At 45.0% G+C, this 23759-nt stretch overlaps 1 protein-coding gene across 1 annotated transcript in view; it reads left to right on the top strand.

Moving 5' to 3' along the window:
- Positions 1-20065, top strand: part of LOC147609255 (E3 ubiquitin-protein ligase UPL2-like) — a 61673-nt gene extending 41608 nt beyond the window's left edge. Inside the window, exons 4-15 of the mRNA XM_086787714.1 lie at positions 7397-15463; positions 15546-15887; positions 15989-16199; positions 16294-16577; positions 16688-17037; positions 17113-18247; positions 18339-18485; positions 18577-18657; positions 18806-19031; positions 19112-19251; positions 19348-19454; positions 19538-20065. Of these exons, the coding sequence (XP_086643840.1) occupies positions 7397-15463; positions 15546-15887; positions 15989-16199; positions 16294-16577; positions 16688-17037; positions 17113-18247; positions 18339-18485; positions 18577-18657; positions 18806-19031; positions 19112-19251; positions 19348-19454; positions 19538-19640 (11193 nt within the window). The 3' untranslated portion in view covers positions 19641-20065. The remainder of the gene's footprint in view (positions 1-7396; positions 15464-15545; positions 15888-15988; positions 16200-16293; positions 16578-16687; positions 17038-17112; positions 18248-18338; positions 18486-18576; positions 18658-18805; positions 19032-19111; positions 19252-19347; positions 19455-19537) is intronic.
- The last annotated feature ends 3694 nt before the right edge of the window (positions 20066-23759 follow it).

A 23759-nucleotide genomic window follows, 5' to 3' on the forward strand; every position in this document is an offset into this window, starting at 1 on the left:
ACGTCCGAAATTTGAAGCATTCCGCAATGCGTTGAATTTGTTTCCTTTTGGTGGATGATGTACAGTGATCACATATCACTCCAGGGGGGTTTGTTGGGTTTTATGCTGTGTATGCACCCAGAGGAGTGCTAGTAATCATCAGTAGATTATTGGGGCACTTTTTACTTCAGTTAGTGGAGGTTTTTTCCCCCAGTTTAGTTCAGTTTCACTTATATGCAGTTTATAAGTGTTTTGGTCCACTCGGGACATTTTATGGCCGGACATGTGAACACTTTACCTTTAGGGTCACTATTATGTGGCTATTGTACTTCACTTTTGATCATTCAAGCATATACTGAAGTCGTGTCCTCTCTCTCTTGGTTTTCCACGCCTGCTTGAGCTTCTGTAAACCCTAACCCTAACCCTTCATAGCCTTCAGTTTGGAGATGGTACAAACATAGGCGTGGAGAACAACAGTGAGAGAACACGACTGCTTGTATTCAGATGATAAAATGTGAAGTACAATAGCCACATAATAAGTGACCTAAAGAGATGTGTTCACATGTCCTGCCATAAAATGTGCCGGGTGGACCAAAACACTTATAAAATGCTTATAAGTGAAACTAAGCTAAACTGGGAGAAAAAACCTCCACTAACTGAAGTAAAAAGTGCCCTAGTAGTCCTCTTGTATGACAAAAGAAACACCTACCCTCCTCCTTGTATTGAGAAAGCTCCTCAGCATTCAACTTGCCACTTGTCTTGCCTGCCTCCACTTTCTGGTCTGGAGTAAGCTTAGACGCATTGTTCGAGTTAGAGGCTTCTGTGCTCTTTCTTGGGAAAGACCTCGGCTGGTTCTGGCCTTTTCTCTCTCGAGGCGGTAGCCTTGGGAGTAGCCGGTTGGGAAGTCTTGGGCATTTCTGCACTCCGCGCAAGCGAGAGTGCGTCTTCTAAGGTGGCTGGCCTAAATATACGCACCTCCCATTGGATTTGCATGTCAAGGCCATACAAAAATTGCCCTTTCTTGTCTGAATCAGATAAGCCTAATTTCAAACATAAAGTCGAAATTCTATAGCACTGGTTATGCGTTTTGACGTGTTCCCCTGAACTCGTCTTCGAGTCGCTCAAGGTAGTGGGGCGGTAGAAACCGCTGCTTAAGGTCATGGACAAACTCGTCCCACACATAAGCTGCCATACCTAATGTGGTGTGGGCATGAGTGCACTGAGTCCACCAAGGAATGGCCTCACCTTCCAAGTGCCAATTGGCTAAGATCACTCTATCATTGTTTGTCTTTCTTACTGCAGTAAAGTAAGCTTCATACTGATGCAGCCATGAATAAAGAGTTGTGGGGTGGAGTTTACTATTATACTTACTGAAGTTCATTTTCTCGGGAAAATGATTCGAGGGCACCGCTGGTGTCAATCTGGCGTCCAAAGCTGCAAGGTAACGCTCGTGTTTCACGCGTCTTATGGCTTCATCTTCACGTTGTTGGATCTCCAATGCACGCATCTGCAACTCAAGCAAAGAGCTCGGTTGCGGTCGTGACCCCGCGAGAGGGTCCCTATGTTGAGATCTGGAATCTGGGATACGGAAGAAGAGGGAGGAGGAGAAGGAAAACGCGACGCTGGAGAGTGAGTACGCTCTTCCAGAGCCAAGATCTGCGCCTTCTGCTTTGCCAACTTGGTCGTCTGGTCTGTGATCGCTCGCATCATTTGCTGGAACATCTCTGTAACACTCAAGCCTGGTGCCCTAGCTGGGCTGCTTGGTGCACTCTGGTCCCAAGGTTCTTGGTCTCTGTCGTCGTCGAAGCTCGCCATAGCAAGAAAACGCACTTCCTTTCCGGAACGCAATCTTACCATCCACTATGTGTGTGGGAGACTTCCGGAGGCTGAAAACCAACCGTCCTTCGAGGGACAGGAGTCACTCCGAAAGGGGTAGTCCACCGGCGTCTGAAAACCAACCACACGAGCGAGAAAAAATTCTGGTTTCTTTGTTGAATCTTTGCACTTAAAGTAGGTTCTGATACCACTGTAACATGCGGAAGCTTCGGGGGAGATCGGTAACTTCAATGCTCAGAAAATCAGCACACTTGTCGTGACGAAAATAACGCACAAAACTGAATATAGATGTGGAGAAAAATAGAGGGAGAGAGAGGGAGAAGTGGACACAGTATCGGGTCTCGAATACCCTCTGTAGGGCCCCCGCCACGAATGGTGTATTTGCTTTTACTAGAATGATGTGAAATACTGAAAATAAAAGACTGAATGAACCTTTCTTGGCTGAGAGTAATCTCTGCCCTTGACCTGCAATCCTTTACCCCTTCTGCGTTAGCTTGTCTTGGCCCTTGCTTCAGCTTCAGCACTTGGCAAATTATGAGATAAAGGAATAGATTGTGGGCTCAAGTATTTATAGTACTCTAGAAGACCAGTTGGCTGCCTTACTGCAGTCGGCTGTCCAATAAATCAGCCCACGACTGTTAATTCAGTATTAAATGCTAAATAAAATCTGTGCATGCTTTAGTCCATTGTTGGGCACTGATGCGCATGGGAAATAGGGGCTGGGCACTTAGGCACCTGCTGTTCTGGAGGCTGGGCAGCCTGTATGGGCTGCCCCCATACTTGCCCTACACCCCTCCTAGGGCTGGATAACCCGTCGGCTACCCCTGGCCTGCCCCTAGGGCTGTCCTACAGCCTTCCATGGCCTACCCATGGCTGGTGGGTACAGCCAGGACCTTCCTGGCCCTCATGGGGGTGGTTTTACATTGTCCCCATGCCCACACAAGTACTTGGGGTAGCCCTATGGGCTGGCCATATGCAAACCCTAACTATCTACACAATGATCTGGCATCCAGTACCATACCAGATACACAGAATCACTGACTTCATTCCAAAGGGAGACTCACAGCACGGACTGGCACTGTTTCATGTGCAGGACAGTGCACACCTGACCTTGGACTCATGTGCAGGACAATGCACACCTGACCTCGGACGACCACGATGGAACCCTGGCTGACTCGTCCCGGACTGGGCTCACATGGGACCAGTTTACCATCCGAGGTCTTGCACCTTCTGTACAGATGTCTACATGGCATCCAAGTGCGGAATGCACGTGACAATGGTTAACCCAACCCGAGGGTCTTAACCTTGGTTAGCCCTGGGACGTAACAATAGCCTCAAGGGGATCAGTGTGAATTTTAAAATAAAGAAAGAATATCTTATATGAGAAAAACGAAAGAACAAGTGTTTAGATTCAACACACTATTTTAGTTTATTACTTAATCTTGGATCTTAGTTACCTTGTTAGCATATACTCTGGATCAAGCTCATCGAGGACTGTGGTGCGGGTAATCTCGACAATGGCGTCTCTCATAAAGTGATTGAGGAGCCCCATAGTAGTCCCCTTCATGTCTGTCATGCATAAAACCCTTACAAGGGAGTAACCGCAATGACTAGGGCGTGGACTTGGCGCTAGAACTCCTCTCGCAAGCATAGCTGTTGAATGGCACTTGCCTCATCGACACGCGAAGGTATCTCACCTTGTAACCATTCGTGTCAATCCGGTGAAACCACTGTTACTTGGAGCTTAGGTATGACATTATAAAGGCGCTCTAGAAGAAGCCACATGTAGGCAAAGTGCGTTGAGGATGGCTTCTTCATCTCCAAGTCATTGTGATGTCAGAAGATAGCAAGGGCCTTGACTTTTTGACTGAAAAAAGTGACAATTCAAGTGGCTTGTGTCACAACACTCTTCACCCACTCTAACTTGCCTCATAAGCAAGTCAAGGCAGTGAGAGGAACAAGGAGTCCATATTATGGACTTAAACTCCTTCTCAAGCAAGCGGCCCATCTCGCGGCAATTGGACGCATTATCCGTAACCACTTGAACCACATTTTTGGAGCCAACCTACAAGGACGATGGATGCATGAAAAAGGAAAATAAATAAGACTTGAAAGTTGAGTAAAAGGTAAAGGCTAAACTTTCAAGCTTCAAATTCAAAAATTAAAATTGTATCTCACCTCGATTATGGCTTGTCGAATGTGGCGATAGATGAACTCGCCTGAGGTTTTCTTCCCCGCCTTTTCGGCATCCATGGCTCGCAAGAAGTACGTGCCAAGAGGGCAAGATATAAGAATGTTGAGGATGTCCCTCTTCTTTCTATCGGTCCATCCATCGGAGAGGATGGAACATCCATACTTCACCCATCTTGCCCGGACGGGCTCGAGGGTCTTGTTGATTCTCTCCTTTTCTTCATCAAGTGCCTTCAATACCATGCAAAGAGCCATGGCATGGTCCTACTTCGGCAATGGCCCTCACCATTCTTTGCCATTGAGTAGTTTCAAGGACACGAAATGCGAGATGGCACTCAATGACCGTGCATGCAATCTACACATTTGCGTCTTGTTGCTTTGCTCGGACCCAAGAGAGAGAGGCCACATTTACTCCAATGGAGCCTCCAAGAGTGGCTTGCCTCTTGTGTGGAACCTCAAACTCACTTGGTCTCTTTGATGATGAGGGGTTGGAGTTGGTGAAGGGAGAGAAGATGAAGAGGATGTATCCCTTGTCGGCAGGATGACTTCGTCTTGAGTGGCAGCAACGGCGGAGGGGACTCTTCCACTATCACTTGCTTTGCCAAGCAAGGAGTACTTCTTCACAATGCCATTGGAAATGTCTTGAGGGATCATCTTGCAAGGTGCAATTTGCTCCCCCATCTTGGAGAGATGTGCAAGAAGCCTAGTGGCACTACTAATGTAGGCCTTGCCACAATACTCTTGCAAGTCCACTTCCATGCCCCCGGCGTCCCCTCGTTCTTCTTATGGGTAATGGGATGCAAAGTAAAGGCTTCATGCTTTTCTCTCATGGTGAAAGAGGAGAGAAGGGTCCCGCGAGAAGGAAAGGGAGAGGGAGGGAGAGGCTTGATGAAGAGGGGGAGGCTTGAGGAAGACTCAAGAGGGAGAGGCTTGAAAGTTGAGGAAGAGGGAGAGGCTTGAGCCTTGAGGAAGAGGGAGAGAGCCTAGAGGGGACTCAAGTGAGAGCCTAGAGGATAGACTTGAGCAATGAGCACTTGTGAGGGGAGGGTTGAGCAATGAGAACTTGTGAGGGGAGGGTTGAGCAATGAGAACTTGTGAGGATGGGGTTGGGGGAGGGCCTATTATATAGATAATAGGGACATGCTAAAGGCTCAAGCCTCAAGCCTCGAGCAAAGGCAGGTTGGCAACCAAAGGGCCAACTTGCCAAGCCTCAAGGCAAGCAAGCAAGAGCTAAGGAATGAACAGCCCCAAAAAACTCCCAACAAATGGCTCTCCAAACGGTCATAAACGGCGAACAAAGTGGTTCAAAAACGGGCAGAAAAAACGGGCAAAAAAAAAACGGTCGCTTGCTTGAGATCCGGATCGAATTGAACCGTATCGTATCGAACCGAATCGAACTTTGGCGGCGGTGCGCGAACCGGGTGTATACCCTACGCATATAGGTTGCATACTGAGCCTCTAGCAGGAGTGCTCCATCCATCACCCCCCCCCACTAGCTCAGTACTTTCATAGTTTATTTCATGTTCATTTTGTCCTTTTTTTTCTGGACATCCAGAAGACATTGACAGTTGTACATTGATTTGTCTCATAGGTTGAGTTCGGCCTCTAGTAGACGTTAATACAGCTCTCTCTCTCTCTCTCTCTCTCTATCTCTCTCTCACGCGATCTGCAGTCACCTCTCCTCCTCCTCCTCCTCCTCCTCCTCCTCCTCCTCTCTCCCCCAATTTCTCACAAATTTTCCAATATTCCTAATTCCCTAAATTCTCAATTGCCCAATTTCTCATAAATCCCCAATTTCTCACAATTGCCCAATTTCTCACGAGTCACAATTCCACAACTCCCCAATTGCTCAATTGTGACTACAATTGCCTAAGATTTTACCATAATTTAAGTGCCTAGCTAGCACTAGGTAGGCCTACAAATAATTCTACAAACTACAAGTTCTAAACCATTTTATTGTATTTATATAGAAAAAACTATGAAACCTCCGCGTTTCTTAGCTGAAAGACGAAACGTTTTGTCCCGAAACCTCAAAAACCTCAAAAACCCTGAAACATTTCTGGTGACTATGCCTGCAAAGCCTTAAGAAAGCTTCCCGCCGCTTCCGCATGCAGTCAGAACCTCCTTGTAGCTTCCCCCATTGACCGCGGAGGGTGCGAAGAAACCAACATCGATGGAATGTTGGGAAAGAAACTATTGCTTGTCCGAAGCTTTGATACAAACGAATGGAAGACTTGCACAAACACAATTCATACCCTGTTAACAGAGATATAAACAATGAAAGACATGTTCATACCCTAGCAACTATTGTAATCCTGTATTAATGAAAATGATGTTTACAAATTACGTCCATTCCGCCTTATAGCACCTGTGCTGCAGTGTGCCTCATGCCTGCAGTTACGTTGCATATAGACTCCAAGCAGTTTATTTACAAATGATCGACCATCATAAGGCTTTGGTGGGCTTGTTCCTCTTAAGTCATTGAGGGATAAGGCCTGGTTAGGTAAGAGCAATAGAACCTGAGCAGTGTCAGATTCAGCCAGGACAAATTTATGGTGAGACTAACTTGAATAGCCAAGTGAAGCCATCCAGCCTTAAAGGTAGTCCCGCATTTGTAACCTTTTCTGAGGGGCCCAATTGACTGATCAGATCTGGCGGACCAGGAGTGGCCAACCCATCTCCATTACTCCCCCATGCATTCTCGTGAGCCAACTTCCAAGGGATCAATTTTCCATGCCTAGTTTGCACGTGCAGTTTTCCGTCTCTGTGAAGAAAATGCTATTCGTGTCTTAGTTTGTAGATTTTTCGAAGTCCACACACTTTTGACTTTTGTGACATGTTATTTTATGATAGGTAAATATATTAGAAATTTCGACCTTTTTATGTGTAGAAAAAATAGTAAATGTGAGATACTTGAGCTAATTGTATTGGAATCACTTTGAAACTACTACGGATTTAAAAGCTTGAAAAGTAATCTAAATGTAAGATACTTGAGGGACTTACGCTGAAACTACTTGGGATTTTAAAGCTTGTAAAGTAATCTATACAAGGTAAATGTAATAAACTTGAGCTAATTATATAGGATTGACTTTGAAATTACTTGCGATTTAAAAGCTAAATTGAATGAAAAATTATTTGCAATTTTCAAATGTTTTGTACTAAACATTTGGAAGAGAGTTTACCCTGTCAACAAATGCAGCAGTGGTCTACCTTTTATTTGAGAGTTTCCAACAAGTGCTTCTAATCATTTGGAAAATTATTTGCAATTTTCAAATGTTTTGTACTAAACATTTGGAAGAGAGTTTACCCTGTCAACAAATGCAGCAGTGGTCTACCTTTTATTTGAGAGTTTCCAACAAGTGCTTCTAATCATGGCTCTCTTGTTTTGCAGCACCTCATATCTTTACTAGCCTCAACGGATCCAGTCATCGTCATAGCTGCATTACAAACGTTGGCTGCACTGGTAAAAAAGCCTGCATCAACTAGATCAGTACGATGGCATGGCGACTCCATTGTTAACAGTCACTTGTTCTCTTTATCTCAAGGATGGGGAGGTAAAGAAGAAGGGCTTGGGCTGTTATCTTGTGCTGTGGAAGATGGTTGTGATGCTGATGCTTCTCAGTTAGCTTCAACTCTTCATTATGAATTCTATGCGGATGGCTTGTCTACGGAGGAATCCCAGTTTGGGGAAGGGTCAGCTGCGTCAGGATTGCAAGTGATACACATTCCTGATGTTCATCTGCAGCCAGAAAGTGATCTCCAGCTTTTCAAGAAGCTGTTGAATCAGTACCAGGTGCCTATGAAACTAAGATTCTCTTTGTTTACCCGTTTAAGGTTTGCAAGGGCATTCCATTCACTACCCACTCGTAGGCAGTTCATTTGTGTTCGCCTTTTGGCTTTCACTGCTCTCTTGCAGTCTAACCCAGACCATGAAGATTTGGCAGCCTTTTTTGTGAATGAGCCTGAATTTGTGAATGAGTTAGTGGCACTTCTGCAGTCAGAGAATGCAGTGCCAGAGGATATTAGGATCCTAGCTGTACGGGCCTTGGCTGCGCAAGCACAAGATCGTCCTCGGCAATCAAATGTGTTGACTGTTGTCAGTGCAGGTGGACACAAGGGAGTCTTGCCAAGCCTTGTGCAGAAGGCTGTGGCTTCTTTGACAACCGAGTCAGAGGCTTGTTCTGTTGCATTTGCAGAGGCGCTTCTGTTTCTGGTAACTGTTCTAGTTTCATCATCTGCCGGTTGTGCAGCACTACGAGAAGCAGGTCTGATACCAACTCTACTTCCTCTCCTGAAGGACACTAATCCACAACATGTTGATCTTGTTACATCAGCTGTCCATATACTTGAGGCCTTTATGGATTACAGTAACCCAGCAGGTACTTTATTCAGGGATTTGGGTGGACTAGATGATACGATCATGAGGTTGCAATATGAAGTGTCCCATGTTGAATATGGTGCAAAGGGTGAGCAGGAAGTGATACAGGTATTAGACAAAGGCAAGGCATGCATATCTGAAAGTAGTGATATGCAGATCATTGAGAATGGTTTGCAGGCTGAGGCACTCATTCCTTACCGTCTACGACTTCTGCTGAAGGCACTGCTGCGTGCCATTGCACTTGGAACTTATGCATCAGGTAACACCACAAGATTACATGGATCAGAGGAAAGTGCTCTTCCTGCGTGTTTGTGCTCTATTTTTAAGCAAGCTAAAGAATTTGGAGGGGGAGTATTCTCTCTAGCTGCCTCGGTGATGAGTGATTTGATAAACAAAGATCCTACTTGTTTTCCAACCCTTCATGCTGCTGGTTTGCCAGCCGCCTTTCTGGACTCCATAACTGCTGGTGTTCTGCCTTCTTCAGATGCTGTTGGATGCATCCCCCATGCATTAGATGCACTTTGTCTTAACCATGCTGGCTTGCAGGCTGTAAATGACTGTAAGGCATTGGAGTGCTTTGTGAAGATTTTTACTTCAAAATCTTATTTGAAGGCTCTGAGTGGTGACACACCAGCAGCTATAGCTTCAGGTTTAGATGAACTTATGCGCCATGCACCATCTCTACGAGGTCCAGGAGTGGATGCCTGCATTGATATACTCAAGACAATTGCAGGCATTGGAGGTGCTGTGGAAGAATCTAGAGTGCATTTCCCAGATGTAGAAAGTTCTGATGTTCCTACTCCCATGGAGACGGATTCTGTACAGCAGCTGCCAGATTCTAGTCTGAAAGAGGAAGAGCTCAAAGGGGTGCGGGCCTCTGATTCAGGTACTGACAGCTCTCAGTTAGCCGCTGAAGCTTTTCTCCCGGAATGCATAAACAACACTGTTCAGATGTTGGAGACAATATTCCAAAATGCAGACACCTGTAGAGTGTTCATTGAAAAGAAAGGCATTGAAGAGCTTCTTAGACTTTTCACTCTTCCTCGCCTGCCGGTGTCTTTTGGGGGATCTTCAACTGCTTACAACATATTTTTGACTTTTAGAGCCTTCTCCTCACAGCATGCTAGTACTCTTACAAAAGCTGTTTGCAATGCCATGAAGGAGCATTTGAAGACAACTGCTGGCTCTTTAGGCTGTACAAAACTCTCAGATTTAGAGGCTGAATCGAGTGACAAAGTTGTTCGCCATCTTTCTGCAGCTGAGTGCTTCCTTTCATTGGCAACATTCCTTGTGCGAAGTTTAGCTCCCATGATGGCAGAAATAAATAGTGGGGGCAATGAGCTTTTTGATGATATAGGAAGTGTTCAGAGGTGGGTGCTATGGCAAATTTCTCTTGCAGATGAGAACAGAGTTGAATCAAAGAGAGAAGAGGAATCTGCAAGCAGTTCTGGTGGAAGTACAGAAACCAATGGGGAAGCCAGAGATAATGAAGATGAACCTGAAGCATTACCTCTCCTTCGTTATGTCAATCCTGGCTCACGAAGTCGCTGGGGATTCGAGTCAGATTTGATTCCTTTGCTACCTACAGATCAAAATGATCGGCGCTCTCGAAGAGAGAGCGTGACAACTGAGCTTCTGAATCATGTCGCACGGTTGGGGCGTTTGGCACGTAATGCTGCAGTTCGTACTGTCCGTGGTGACATGGAGGCCACTGGAAGCCCAATCGAAGCTCTGTCACAACAAGAATCTCCAAAACGCAAATCCGCAGATACTATGTGTTATGAAATGATGACAAGGCTGGCCACTGCAGCTCGAGGATTATATGCCGCACTAGGGAAGGCCATGGCAGTTCCTTCCCGCCACCGCGATGATGCCATTACAGTGAGTCCAGTAGCGAAGGCTATTGCCGCTTCCTTAGCCACCCTCTTTCTTAAAAATTTGGAGTTTGATGGATTTGCAGGTCCATCATCTGAGGCAGCAGTGCCAGTGAAGTGCAGGTATCTGGGCAAAGTTGTGGAGGATATAACAGCAGTGGTAATGGACAGTAGGAAGAAAACCTGTAATACAATAATGGTTAATAGTTTGTATGTCCATGGGACATTCAAGCAGTTTTTGACAACTTTCGAGGCAACAAGTCAGCTTCTTTGGACATCTTTGCCAATGGAAACAGAGACTGGCAAGATGGAAGTTGAGAAGACAGAGGATAAAGCAGGTGGTCAGTCTTGGCTTTTAGACACATTACGCAATTACACAAGGCTAATGGAATATTTGGTCACTTCTTCCTCACTGTTGGTACCTTCTGCCATGGCACAACTTTTGGTTTTGCCTGTCAGTGGCAGAACTGTTTCTATTCCAAAGGATCCAGAAAATTTTGTTTTGACCCTTCAAGCACAGGTTCTGGAGGTGGTTCTTCCTCTGTGGAACCATCCTCTGTTTCCACAATGTAGCCCAAACTTGATTGAATCATTTTGCTCTATAGTAAAACACATTTACTCTGGTGTGACGGAATTAAAGGTGCAGGGAGCCTCAGGTGCAGGTAGTGCAGGAAATCGGCTGAATTTATCTCCTCCTGATGAGTCTGCAATTTCACTGATTGTTGAAATGGGATTTTCAAGGTCCAGGGCTGAGGAAGCACTAAGGAGGGTTGGAAACAACAGTGTTGAATCAGCAATGGAATGGTTGTTTGGTCATCCCGAGGAGACGTCCCAAGAAGAAGATGAGCTTGCTCGGGCTTTAGCTTTATCATTAGGAAATGGTAGTGATACAAGCAATGAAGACCCTACTGTTAAGGGAAGAGATCCCGATGCAGAGGAAGCAGGACCACAACCTCCTCCAGTTGAGGGCATGCTTTCAACTTGCATGAACTTGCTTAAGAGCTCTCATGCAGTTACATTTCCTCTAGCAGACTTAATGGTCACCATGTGCACACGTAGCAAAGGTGAAGATCGGGCAAGGGTTATTTCATATCTTATTGAGCAGCTTAAGCTTTGCAAAGCAGAAGAATCAGTAAATGATGATACCCCCTTGTCAACATTTTCTCATTTGCTGGCTTTGATACTGTCAGAAGACACAATTTCTAGAGAAGTTGCTGCTGAAAATGGGATTGTAAGCACCACACTCGATTTTCTCAGTTCTTTCAGGCAGATGTCAGATGCAGGGAACAAATCGATTGTGCCCAAATGGGTTACTGCACTTCTTCTTGTACTTGACTATATGCTGCAACATAGGCCCAAGTTTGATTCCAATGCACAAAGTTCTACTACTAGCGCTGATGACATTACAACTGATGCCTCAGTGTCAAGTCTAGTAGATCAAAAAGCTGATCTTGAGAAAACACAAAGGAACTCCTGGGAGGCAATTTTGGGAAAGCCCACAGGCTACATGACAGAAGATGAACAGAAGAGGACTTTGTCAGTTGCCTGCAAATTTCTTTTGATGACATTGCCTGCAACAACTGTTCAAGCGATATTACAACTATGTGCAAGGCTCACTAAAGTCCATTCCATTGCCATGCAGTTCCTTGATGCAGGTGGTCTGTCAGCTTTGCTTGGTTTGCCAAGAAGTTGTCTTTTCCCTGGCTTCGACAATGTGGCTGCAGCAATCATTCGTCATCTGCTTGAAGATCCTCAAACTCTCCAACAGGCAATGGAATCTGAGATTCGTCACTCATTGACAGCATCTCTGAACCGACATAATAATCGTCTTTCTCCTCGAATGTTTCTGACTACAGTGGCCCGGGTTGTGGCCAGGGACCCTGTCATTTTCATGCAAGCTGCTGCAGCAGTTTGCCAAATTGAAGAAACAGGTGGAAGACGACACGTGGTTCTTGCAAAGGAGAAGGAAAAGGAAAAAGAAAAAGAGAGAGACAAGGAGAAAAGCTGTGAGAAAGAAAGAGAAAAATCTAAAGGAGTTCCAAGTGCCCATGATGAAGCAAATACTGCCGGCGGTCCAAAGATAATGGAAGGAGGAGCAAAGCTGTCAAAGGGTCACAAGAAAGTACCGCAGAGTTTTTCCCATGTGATGGAGCAGCTACTTGATGTTATTGTCAATTTTGTGCCACCAGACACAGAAACCAGTATGCAGTTGAAGGTCAGCAGCCCAAGTTTAGCCACAGAAATGGAGGTCGATGATGTGGTAACTAAAGACAAGGGAAAAGCAAAAGTGGATGAAAATGCAAAATCAGAGAAATTTTCTATGTCAGAAAGTTCAGCTGCCCTCGCCAAAGTGATATTTATTTTGAAGCTGACCACAGAAATTATTCTGATGTATTCTGCATCTGTGAGTGTCGTTTTAAGGCGAGATACTGAGAGCATGCAAGGAAAGAGTTTTGATTATGGTGGTGCTGAGGTTGTGGGTCATGGGGGTCTTTTGCATGGCGTCCTTCATAGGCTTGTACCAAACTCTCTCCCTGTTACAGCAGAGAAAACTTCAGACTATGAACTGAAAGAGAAGCTTTCAAGTAAAGCAGCTCACTTTCTTGTTGCAGTTTGTATGCGATCAGCAGAAGGCAGGAGACGATTGTTCTCAGAGATTGCCAAGGCTCTTGTAGTAACTTCAAACTGTCCAGGAACAAGCCTTCAAGAGGGTTCTCAATCTCCAAACAGAAAAATGCGTGCTTTTATCGATCTTTTGAACACAGTTCTCTCATCGCATACGTCGACTGGTGGCAGTCAGGCACCTGGGATATCAACAGAGATGGCAAAGGCAATGCTGGATACAGGGATGGTGCAGGCTTTGACATCATTGCTCCAGGTGATTGATTTGGATCATCCCGATTCTCCCAAACTTGTGGGTGGTATTGCAAAAGCACTTGAAGCATTGACACGAGCTGCTAGTTCAAGTGATCATATGTATGGGAATGATCAAAAGAAAAGCATGGAGAATGTCAGCAGGGATGGTGACCAGAGGCTACTTGCTTCCAACAGGCAGTCGTCTGATGGTGTTCAGCATAATGAAAATATCACTCATGCAGTAGAGGGAGAAGCAATGCGAGTAGATCTGCAAGCAGCCATAAGAGCCATGCAGGCGCTTGTGGGTGATGATATTGGTAGTGATGGACAATTGGATCATGATATGAGCTTGGATCGTGATGCTAATGATGACGATGACGATGATGATGAGGATGATGATGATGAAGATGATGATGATGTCCACTTGGAAGCTGAAGATGAAGAGTTTATGCATGATGCTGCAGAAGCTGTAGGGGACCTTGAAGATGTGGCTGCTGCTGCCATGAGTTTCAGGATGGAGCATGGTGGGGAAGATGATTTGGGAGAGGATGAGGATGACGAGGAGGACATGGATGGAGATGCCGGTGAAGAGGATGACGAAGACGAGGAAGATGAGCAAGATGAGGATGAGTTAGAGGATGATGAGGTTGCCCTGTCACCTCCTGACACAGATGTTGAAGATCATGAAGATCACGAGCTTGAGGAAGAATATGATGAAGACATGGCAGAGGAGGATGAGGAAGAGGAGGATGAATGGCGTGAAAACCGCATAATAGAAGTGCGCTGGAGGGATGGAACAAATGGATTCAACCACGTCCAAGTATTGGGGCATGCGGATGCTGGAAATAATCCAGACTTTCTTATGGATCCTTTTCAGGGCATGAACATTGACTACCTTTTTGGTGCATTCCGGCGTACTGGAGGAATTGAACGGCGTCGAGGATCTACCTATGGAACATTTGAGAGAACTGGAAGTGAAAGTAACCGGAGTTCTCGCCACCCTCTCTTGAATCGGCCAAATCTGTCAGCATCAAGTGGGTTTTTAGGAAGTTCCCCTTGGGCACCTGCAGGGAATGTTAGTAGTCGAGAGACTGAACCAATTTTAGGAGGAGGTTTGGATGTTACCCGTCTATTTATACATGATGGCACGATGCTTGATCCTGTAGGAGATAGTCTATTTGGAGATCGAGGAGTGGGAGGACATGATGGCACCTTTTTAGACTTCCCCATGTATCCTGTGCCTCGAATGGGAAGGAGAAATACCAGAGCTGATAGCCGTTTTAATAATTGGACAGATGATAGTCAACTGCAGGGAGGGGCTATTGATGTTGCCCTTGCACATGCCTTTGAAGAACAATTTATATCACAGTTCTCTACTCTAGGTTCAGCAGGTCAACCCTCCAGTGAACCTGCCACTAATGGCAATACATCAGACCCAGTTGACACAATTGTGAGAGGTTCAGAACCAGTGACTGATAGTGAAGAGGCCAGTTTGGAACCTGCTGGCAGAGGGCATCCTCAGGAGAATGTTGCTGGTGGACAAGTCAATGGACCTCAACAAGAGCAGCAGATTGAAGGCTCACGTAACAGTACATTGAATGCCAATGAAGGCCAAAATGAACGAGCTTGCAATACAGACCTTGATGTTCACATGCATGATGAAAGAAGTGCGCCTGCTATGAGGGATGCAGAGGCTGCTAGTCAGGATAGTAGTGGTAGTGGAGCTACTGTTGGGGAGAGTTTGCGCAGCTTGGAGGTGGAGATTGGAAGTGCTGATGGTCATGACGAAAGTGATAGGCCTTCCGGTTCAGACAGACTTGATATGTGCCCCCCAGCAAGGGACACTCTGACAAGAAGTTTAGGGGTGGAGGAAAGGATCAGACAAGTTGATACTGATGAAAATATGGATGGACCGGTGGTAGGTGTTCCTCCTGTAGAGGGTGATACTGGAGGCACAGTGCAGTCGCCTGTTGTGCAGGATTCTATGAGAGCAGACACTGGTGCGGCAGAACATCCAGATGAGAGAGGGGATGCCCTACAAAGAGTGAGTGGAGATGCGACCATGAGTTCAATTGATCCAGCATTTTTGGAGGCTCTTCCAGAGGATTTGAGAGCTGAAGTTTTAGCTTCTCAACAAACACAGGCAGCAAGAACAGAAAATCAGCAGCCTTCTGCAATGGAAGATATTGATCCAGAGTTCCTTGCAGCACTTCCTCCAGAAATTCAAGCTGAAGTTCTTGCACAGCAGCAGGCTCAACGACTGCTGCAAGCTCAGCAGGTGGAAGGTCAACCTGTAGACATGGACAGTGCGTCAATTATCGCAACATTTCCTGCTGAGCTCCGAGAAGAGGTATGGGAATCACCTAGGTATTCCCTCGACTTAAAGTACCTGAATAGTTTATTGAGTTGTCTGTCTGGTTTTGTGTTTACAGGTGCTTCTAACTTCTTCAGATTCAGTCCTCGCTGCTCTCCCTCCTGCACTCCTGGCTGAGGCTCGACTACTGCGGGAAAGGGCTATGAGCCAACTGCAAGCTCGTAGCATTTTTGGTGCACCCCACAGACTTGGAAGTAGACGTAATAGCATGGATGTTGGTAGAGGGATTTCTGCAACCATAGATCGAGGCGTTGGGGGTGGCCTCAGCTTTGATACGGGGCGGAGACCATCATCTGTCATTTTGAATGGTGGGAGCAAAGGGAAGGAGGGGGCAGAAGGCAAGCCTCTCGTTGACACTCCTGCTCTTAAAGCTATGCTAAGGCTCCTCCGACTAGCTCAGGTTTAATTGATGTTGGCATTTTTTTTTTGGAAAAATGGAATTGCTTGCTGTTCTAAATGGGTGTCCCTGACACAGTATTTGTCATTTCTTTCATTTTCCAGCCTTTAGGGAAAGGACTTCTGCAGCGACTGCTTTATAACTTGTGTTCCCACAGTTTTACATGTGCCACCCTCGTACAACTTTTGTTGGACATGCTTAGGCCAGATGCTGAGGAATACTCTAATAATGGCTTGTCTGCTGATGGGGCACCTGCACATCGCTTGTATGGATGCCAATGGAATGTTGTCTATGCACGACCTCAGCCTTCAAATGGTAAAGACATTTTAGGAAACCGTTTCTATTTTTTGGTTCTCTAAGTTTGACTTTCAGAGAAGATATTATATTACTGGTTTTCCATCTTTTGAAGGGGTTCCACCTCTTGTCTCCCGACGTGTATTGGAGATTCTGACTTACTTGGCAAAACACCAGTCTTTAGTTGCAATTTTGTTACTTTACTTTGAACCGATGACGAGCCTTGAAGGGAAGTCAGAGAATCGGGAACAACTGAATGAGAAGGGAAAAAGGAAGGTGGATGATGAGATGGTAGGAGCTTCGCTTGATGTGAATTCAAAAGGACAAATACCCCTTGTTCTTCTTCTGAAATTGCTCAACCAACCATTGTATTCTAGGAGTAGTGCCCATTTGGAGCAGGTATGCCTTTATTTCTGTGGAGTATGGCTGAAAGGTCTACTTATTGGTGAGCTTCTCTGTGAATTTTTTGTCATGTAAAATTAGCGACATGTTTTGTCTGTTCCTCTCAGGTGTTGGGCCTGATTGATGTTGTTACAAGCAAGGCTGGAGAAATTGTAGAGTCACGTATCCAGTCAAGTGCCCCTGCAATGGATACCCCAGCTGTGAAAAATAGCCTTGAGGACGGGCAGGACTCTGGAGAAGGTGCCGCACCTTCAACCAATGGGGATGCTGGCAATGCAACGACGGAGCCTGGTAGCCGCCTAGATTTGCAAATCAGGCCAAGTGAGGGCTCACCAAGTGATGAACATTTAGAAGCATCAACTTCTGGCTCAGAAGGAAGGATAGATCCTTCCAAAATTCTTCTAAGTCTACCAAGTGAGGAGCTTTGTCAGCTGTGCTTGCTTCTTGCTCGTGAAGGGTATGTTTTCATCCTTTCATGCTCCGTGTTTTTTTTGGGGGGCAGTGCAATTAACTCAGGTTGTCCTTGTTGCAGCCTCTCAGACTTAGCCTATTCACGAGTATCTGAGGTGCTCAATAAAATTGCTGATTTAGCACCTCCCCATCGGCATTTATTTATCACAGAACTAGCAAATGCTGCCAAAAAGCTGAGTGGGTCTGCTATTAGTGAACTGCAAGCCCTTGGTGATGCAGATACTGTACAGTTTAGCACAGCTTCAATGGTCGGAGCAGCTATTTTGAGAGTGTTACTGGCCCTCAGTTCTCTTAAGGCATCAGGTGGGGTGAAAGGGAGGGGTCAAGACAGTAGCTTGGATAAAGACGAAGATGAATGCCTGCCTGTTGTGAGGGATTTGAATACATCCATTGAACCTTTATGGCAGGCTCTTAGCACTTGTGCTGTAAAGTTCGAGGGTAAATTGGCAACACCTCCTTCCTCTTCTTCCTCGTCAAGTAACCTCTCAATAGTTGCTGGCAACACTGCAGTCATGCCACCGCTTTCTCCTGGAGCACAAAGAGTGTTACCATTCATTGAAGGTTTTTTTGTCTTGTGTGACAAGCTGAGATCAACTCCAGCATTTCCAGGAAATCAGGAGCTTGGCAGTGCAACAGCTTGTGAGATTAAGGAGACAGCAAGCTGTGCATCTTTGTCTGAGTCAGCATCCATGCAGCTGCGAAAGTCTGATGAGAAAGGAGTGACATTTGTCAGGTTTGCTGACAGGCACAGGCGCTTGCTTAATGCGTTTGTGCGACAAAATCCTGGGTTGCTGGAGAAGTCTCTGTCTCTTCTTCTCAAAACTCCAAGGTTGATAGACTTTGATAATAAGAGGGCATATTTCAGGTCACGAATCAGGCAGCAGCATGAGCAACAGCATTATGCTCCTCTTCGGATAACAGTGCGGAGGGCATATGTGCTAGAAGACTCGTATAACCAACTGAGGATGCGAACTCCAGATGAACTTAAGGGACGCTTGACTGTGCAGTTTCAAGGAGAAGAGGGCATCGATGCTGGTGGGCTTACGAGAGAGTGGTATCAGCTGCTGTCAAGAGTAATTTTTGACAAGGGTGCACTGCTCTTTACCACTGTTGGAAACGAATCTTCCTTTCAGCCCAACTCCAACTCGGTCTATCAGACTGAGCATCTTTCATATTTTAAGTTCGTGGGTCGTGTGGTATGTGTCTCTCTATTCATCGCTTTGAGATCAGAAGAAATCCTTTTGATTCTATCAAAAAATTGATGTATTTCTGGTGGCTATCATGTAGGTTGCCAAGGCTTTGTTTGATGGCCAGCTTCTTGATGTTTACTTTACTCGATCGTTTTACAAGCACATTTTAGGAGTGAAAGTGACTTACCATGATATTGAGGCTGTAGATCCAGACTTCTATAAGAACTTGAAGTGGGTTCTTGAGGTAACGAGGTCCATTAATTTCATGCTTTTTTCTGTCCAGCTTCTGATATGGATAGTTGAATAATAACTTTTTGTAACCTTGTGACTGACAGAACATTGTAAGTGATGGTCTTGGTCTTACCTTTAGCATTGATGCTGATGAGGAGAAGCACATCCTTTATGAAAGAACAGAGGTATATCTGGCACTTAACTCTGTAGCTTTGCTTTGTTTTAAGACCTGCATGTGCATGTGTGCCCGTGTGTGCGTACGTGCGCCTGCACGTGTGCATATATGTTATTGCTACAATTTTTTAAATTTATACTGGAATAAATGTTTTGTAGGTCATGGATCATGAGCTCATTCCAGGAGGCAGAAATATTAGAGTAACTGAAGAGAACAAGCACGAATATGTAGATCTGGTTGCTGAACACCGGCTAACGACTGCTATAAGGCCACAGATCAATGCATTTTTAGAGGGATTTAATGAACTCGTGTCTAGGGATCTCATCTCAATCTTCAATGATAAGGAGCTTGAGCTTCTTATCAGTGGCCTTCCTGAAATAGACTGTGAGTAACTCCACGTCATTGGAGGTTGTTGCTTTACTCGGGTTTATTTAGCCTGTTTATTTACCATTTATTTACTGCAGTGGAAGATCTGAGGGCAAATACAGAGTACACTGGCTACACCGCAGCTTCTCCTGTTGTGCAATGGTTCTGGGAGGTTGTGCGTGTTTTCAGCAAGGAAGATATGGCACGCCTTCTGCAGTTTATAACTGGCACGTCTAAGGTAATGAAAGCAAAGCTCCTGGAATGTGCTCCCTTGTGCTGAGGCTCAAGAATCATAGTTCTTACCGGGGAATGACTGGTGATATTTTGTTTGCAGGTTCCTCTTGAGGGTTTTCAAGCATTGCAAGGCATTTCAGGGCCACAAAGATTTCAAATTCATAAGGCTTATGGAGCTCCTGAGAGACTTCCATCAGCTCACACATGGTATGGTCTTGTCCTATTTTCTCTCTTTTTTAAGCTTAAGCTGATTTTTATTAGAGATCTCATGTTGTCAATGCTATTTGCAGTTTCAATCAGCTTGACCTTCCCGAGTATTCCTCAAAGGACCAGCTGCAGGAGCGGCTGCTTTTGGCCATCCATGAAGGCAGTGAAGGCTTCGGTTTTGGTTGACGACAGTGCTGCAAACTTTGGCGCATCATATCATTGGACTCTGCAGGTTCCCGAAGTGGGTGCCTTCCTTACCAGTCTCCATGTTGAGGGGTTTCCACTGCAAGGTTATTATCTGTCACTTGGACCAGCTCGTAAGAAACGGCATTCTAAAGTGGACTGTTTTTTGTTAACAAGTTGGGATCACAATCATTCTTATGTCTTTGGTCAGTGAATGTAAGTTTGTATATTTGAAGAGTTCCCATCTTGGTAAGAAATGTGGCCTTGGAACTCATCTGAACAAGTAATAACAGGTTCACGTCAGAACTTGGAAGATACAGCTGACACAATCATTACTGAAGTGTGTAAACCACAGCAAAAGCTCAATCTTGTATTACCCCTCTTGTGAGGAAGCCCGAGTATTTATAAATTGAAGTGCTATTCATGTACTCTTGCCGGAAGTGCTACATTGAGTTATAACGTGAAATCTGGTAATTTTATCGTAAAGGCAAGTCGGCCTTTCAAGGACATAACATGGACCTAAAATGCTTAGTTTGGAAATAATCTGGATATTGAGTTTTCATCTATTCCTTGGGTCCTTTTTATCAGCATGATTTTCATAATTTACTCTAGTTTGTCATCGCTACTAGGTCCCAACCCACCTACTGCAAGAAAAATAAAATGAGGTACATTTCCAATTTTACCTTCAGTAATCAAACATTGAACTCTCGTTTATGTAATTAAAGGAAGCTCTACTAAAAGTTCTGTCAAAGAAAGAGATACTCAAGACCTAACCAGAACCCTTTGAAATGTTGCCAGCTAAACGCTTATTGGAAATCAAACACTCGGGCTAAAAGTTTGGAGGTTGAACTTTTTTTACCATTTTTTGTATGCATGTGCGCAGGCATAAATATTCCACACCTCTTCGTCGAGACCAAGAAGTTATTAAGCCCATTCACAGTAAGATGAGGACATTGCTAAGAATTCCGAGGGTCAAGGAGGTGGATCTGAAATTGAAAGCCCTTTTCCACTCCTAAGCCAGCCTAAATTTTTTCTTTACTTAAAGACGGTCATTTCCAAGGTCAAGGGTATGGAGGCTTATGGCTTCTTGTTGAGCCATGGGCCCGAAGGTGAAGAGCTTGATGACTTAGATAACGAGAATGCTCAAAACAAGCCTAGAAGGGATGAAGACCCAAAATAAAAAAAGAAGACTTGTACATCATCGATCCCCAAGCATGAAAAATGGAGTCCAAGGGGATGATCCTAAGCGCTGGCATCGGGTAGTAACAATACAATTGCCTCATACCTCTCCTTCAGCATCCGTCACCTTTATGCCTCACCCTCCGTAGTGATATTGGCAGAGGGGGTAGGCATAGTTGACACCACGGTTCGTGGTCCTCCCCCTTGCCGTAATCATCGATATCATTGAATCCCCCAGCCACTGATCTGAATGAGCCACCTCCACCATCCCGGAAGGGTCAAGGAGTGTCCTATCCGTGAGTGGGAACAATGTGTGGAATATCATCTTGCAAAAAAGCTTCTCGCACTACCAAAGCGTGGTAAGCTACGTGGAGAAATCGGTAGCGAGCCGACAGACCCGCATGCAAGGAGGAGGAAGCTGCGGGAGAACTGTAGCCGACTGGCGTGCACAAGGCCGTTGCAATGTCGTGCTAGGGCTACAAGGTGGTGGCCGGCCGAATGGTGGGCGACTTAGAGCCGTTATGTGCAACATGTTGGGACCGTGCCGTCACACAGCCCCCCTAGGGCTGTTCCGTCATGGCTCACCCCATGGATTTTATACCAGCCCTGCAACTCTAGATAAAAGGCATCGTCGCCACCCTTGACACATTGTCAACAACTAGCAAATGGAAAACCAGCATACCCAATGGAAGATCGTCCACCCCACACAGTCTATTAATCCAAGAGACTACCTTGCTATATGGGTCATTTGGGAGTACAAACCGAGTGGGGCAAGCCCCAACTCCGAAAAGATGATCAGATATGGAGAGTACATGGCCACACGAAGGGGTTGTGATGGGAAAGTTCTTGTTGCGATTGGAAGGCACGGAGATGTGGATCCGCATGAAAAATTTCAATGATCTCTACTACATAAATAGTGGCCACGTCGATTCTTCAAGCTCATTCCATTTAAATCTTTCCTTGCATTCATGGTCCCAAACCACTCATCACCGTGAAGATGCGGCTCTGCATGAAAATTTTCTATGATCTCTACTACATAAATAGTAGCCACGTCGATTCTTCAAGCTCATTATCCTCAATCCTGGAGGAGGTGGTATTGGAGCAAAATGGACCTCAGTGAAGGCTCAGACTTTAACCATTAGATTGACCTCATGGCGTGGTCAAATACTTCCAAGGCTGGTCACTCTCGAGGACATACTCGGTTTTGGAAACCCTTGGTTTTCAATAAACCCTTTGTCACTTCCTTCTACAAAATCAACATCTTTGGCACCAATGTTGGATGGTAAGTAGGACTGGCCACCATCTATCATTTCTATTTTCTATATGGGCCCATAGCCGATTCAAACCCTCGTCAACTCAAACAAGGGTACATAAGCTTTATGACCTTGATTCCCTAAAACCATGAATTAAAGAGGGATACCACATAAGCTTCGTGACCTTGATTCCCTAAAACCATGTAAAAGGCAAAGAAAGAAAAAATAAGAGTCAGAGAATTAAAGTTATCACATGGAAGACCACACACATGGAAACACCTTCAACCCTCATAGCCCATGCATGCCCATTACTCACAAGGGCTTTGCAATTCACAAGCACATCTTGCCTACATAGGCACTCAAATAGGTAGCACCAAACCTCATCCTCAACAGCCATCCATGTACATCTATGGATGGGGGGTGGTGGGTGAAAGCTTGTTGGTCCATGGTATGACACATCATCTCGATCCTCTTTGATTGTGTAGGAATATTTTTTATGAAATAGGCTCATGGATTTTAGTTTTTATGAAAGACACACCTGGGTATGGATTCCAAGTGGTACATGGGGCTTTGTGCGTATGACACGGTTGGTGAGAAACTATTGAGAAATAGTTGTACTGTACTTTGATAATTGCGAAAGATAAGTATTTTCCTTAGAATTTGATGCTGGGGTATAGATTGTATGATAGGAAAATCTTTTTAGGACATAGGTAGGTGTGTTCTTATAGAAGTCTTCACGGCAATTTTATTTGGTTACCATAAAGTTCAACTACCCCTAGGCTTACGTCATGTCTTCTTATACTTAGCCCACATCTCGACAGTGAAGATTCACGTCATGTCTATGTAGACTTAAGTCATGTCTCTATGTAGGCTCATGTCATGTCTTTATAGACTCACGTTTGCTTGACTTACATTAGATTTTCATGGGACTGTGGACTCACATCTTGTAACACCCGAGAGGCGATTTGGCTTGGTTTTTGTGATTTTTCAAGGTTTCTTGGACTTGTACGGGGGTGATTAAATTTCTAAATGTGTATTTATCAAGTGATTAATTTTGTTGGTTTGACTTGCTTTAATATGGGTGTGAAGGTAAAAATCTAGATGGAGGCCAAAAGAGAATAGCCTTCGTGATGGTTCTATCTCACAAGGGGTGGTAGAAGAAGTTCAAGCAAGGAGAGGCCAAAAGAGAATAGCCTTCGTGATGGTTCTATCTCACAAGAGTCTTCGTGAGATGGTTCTATCTCACAAGAGGTGGTAGAAGAAGTTCAAGCAAGGAGAAGCCCAACCCTATCTAAGCAAGAAAACCATCAAGCTATGCAAAGATTTAATAAAACACGAGCAAGCAAAAGAGTAGAGAGAAGAGGGATAGCATAAGGGAATGAACGTGTATTGCTTAATATCAAAATGGACTTATATAAAAATGATAAGCTTTCACACTAGGCTAGTCCAAACTTATAGCCACTAGTTCTAGGCCTAAAGGGAGTATGTACAAAAAGTTTTTGACTTCCCTATTCGGCATTAAGCTTAGGGTAATGTTGCTTCATAGGTTCGAACACCCTCTTGTAATAAGGAATGGGCTTCCATTACATGCAGGTAAGAAGTTGAAGAGGACAAGAGGGTAAACCATGTTAACCGAAGACTTAGTGGCTAACATTCCTTTAAATAATAGTCATGGGTGTGGTTAAAGCCT

This window comes from Cibotium barometz, chromosome 51, assembly GCF_041138505.1.
Source record: "Cibotium barometz isolate CiBa-2024 chromosome 51, ASM4113850v1, whole genome shotgun sequence".
In the NCBI taxonomy this organism is placed as follows: domain Eukaryota; kingdom Viridiplantae; phylum Streptophyta; class Polypodiopsida; order Cyatheales; family Cibotiaceae; genus Cibotium; species Cibotium barometz.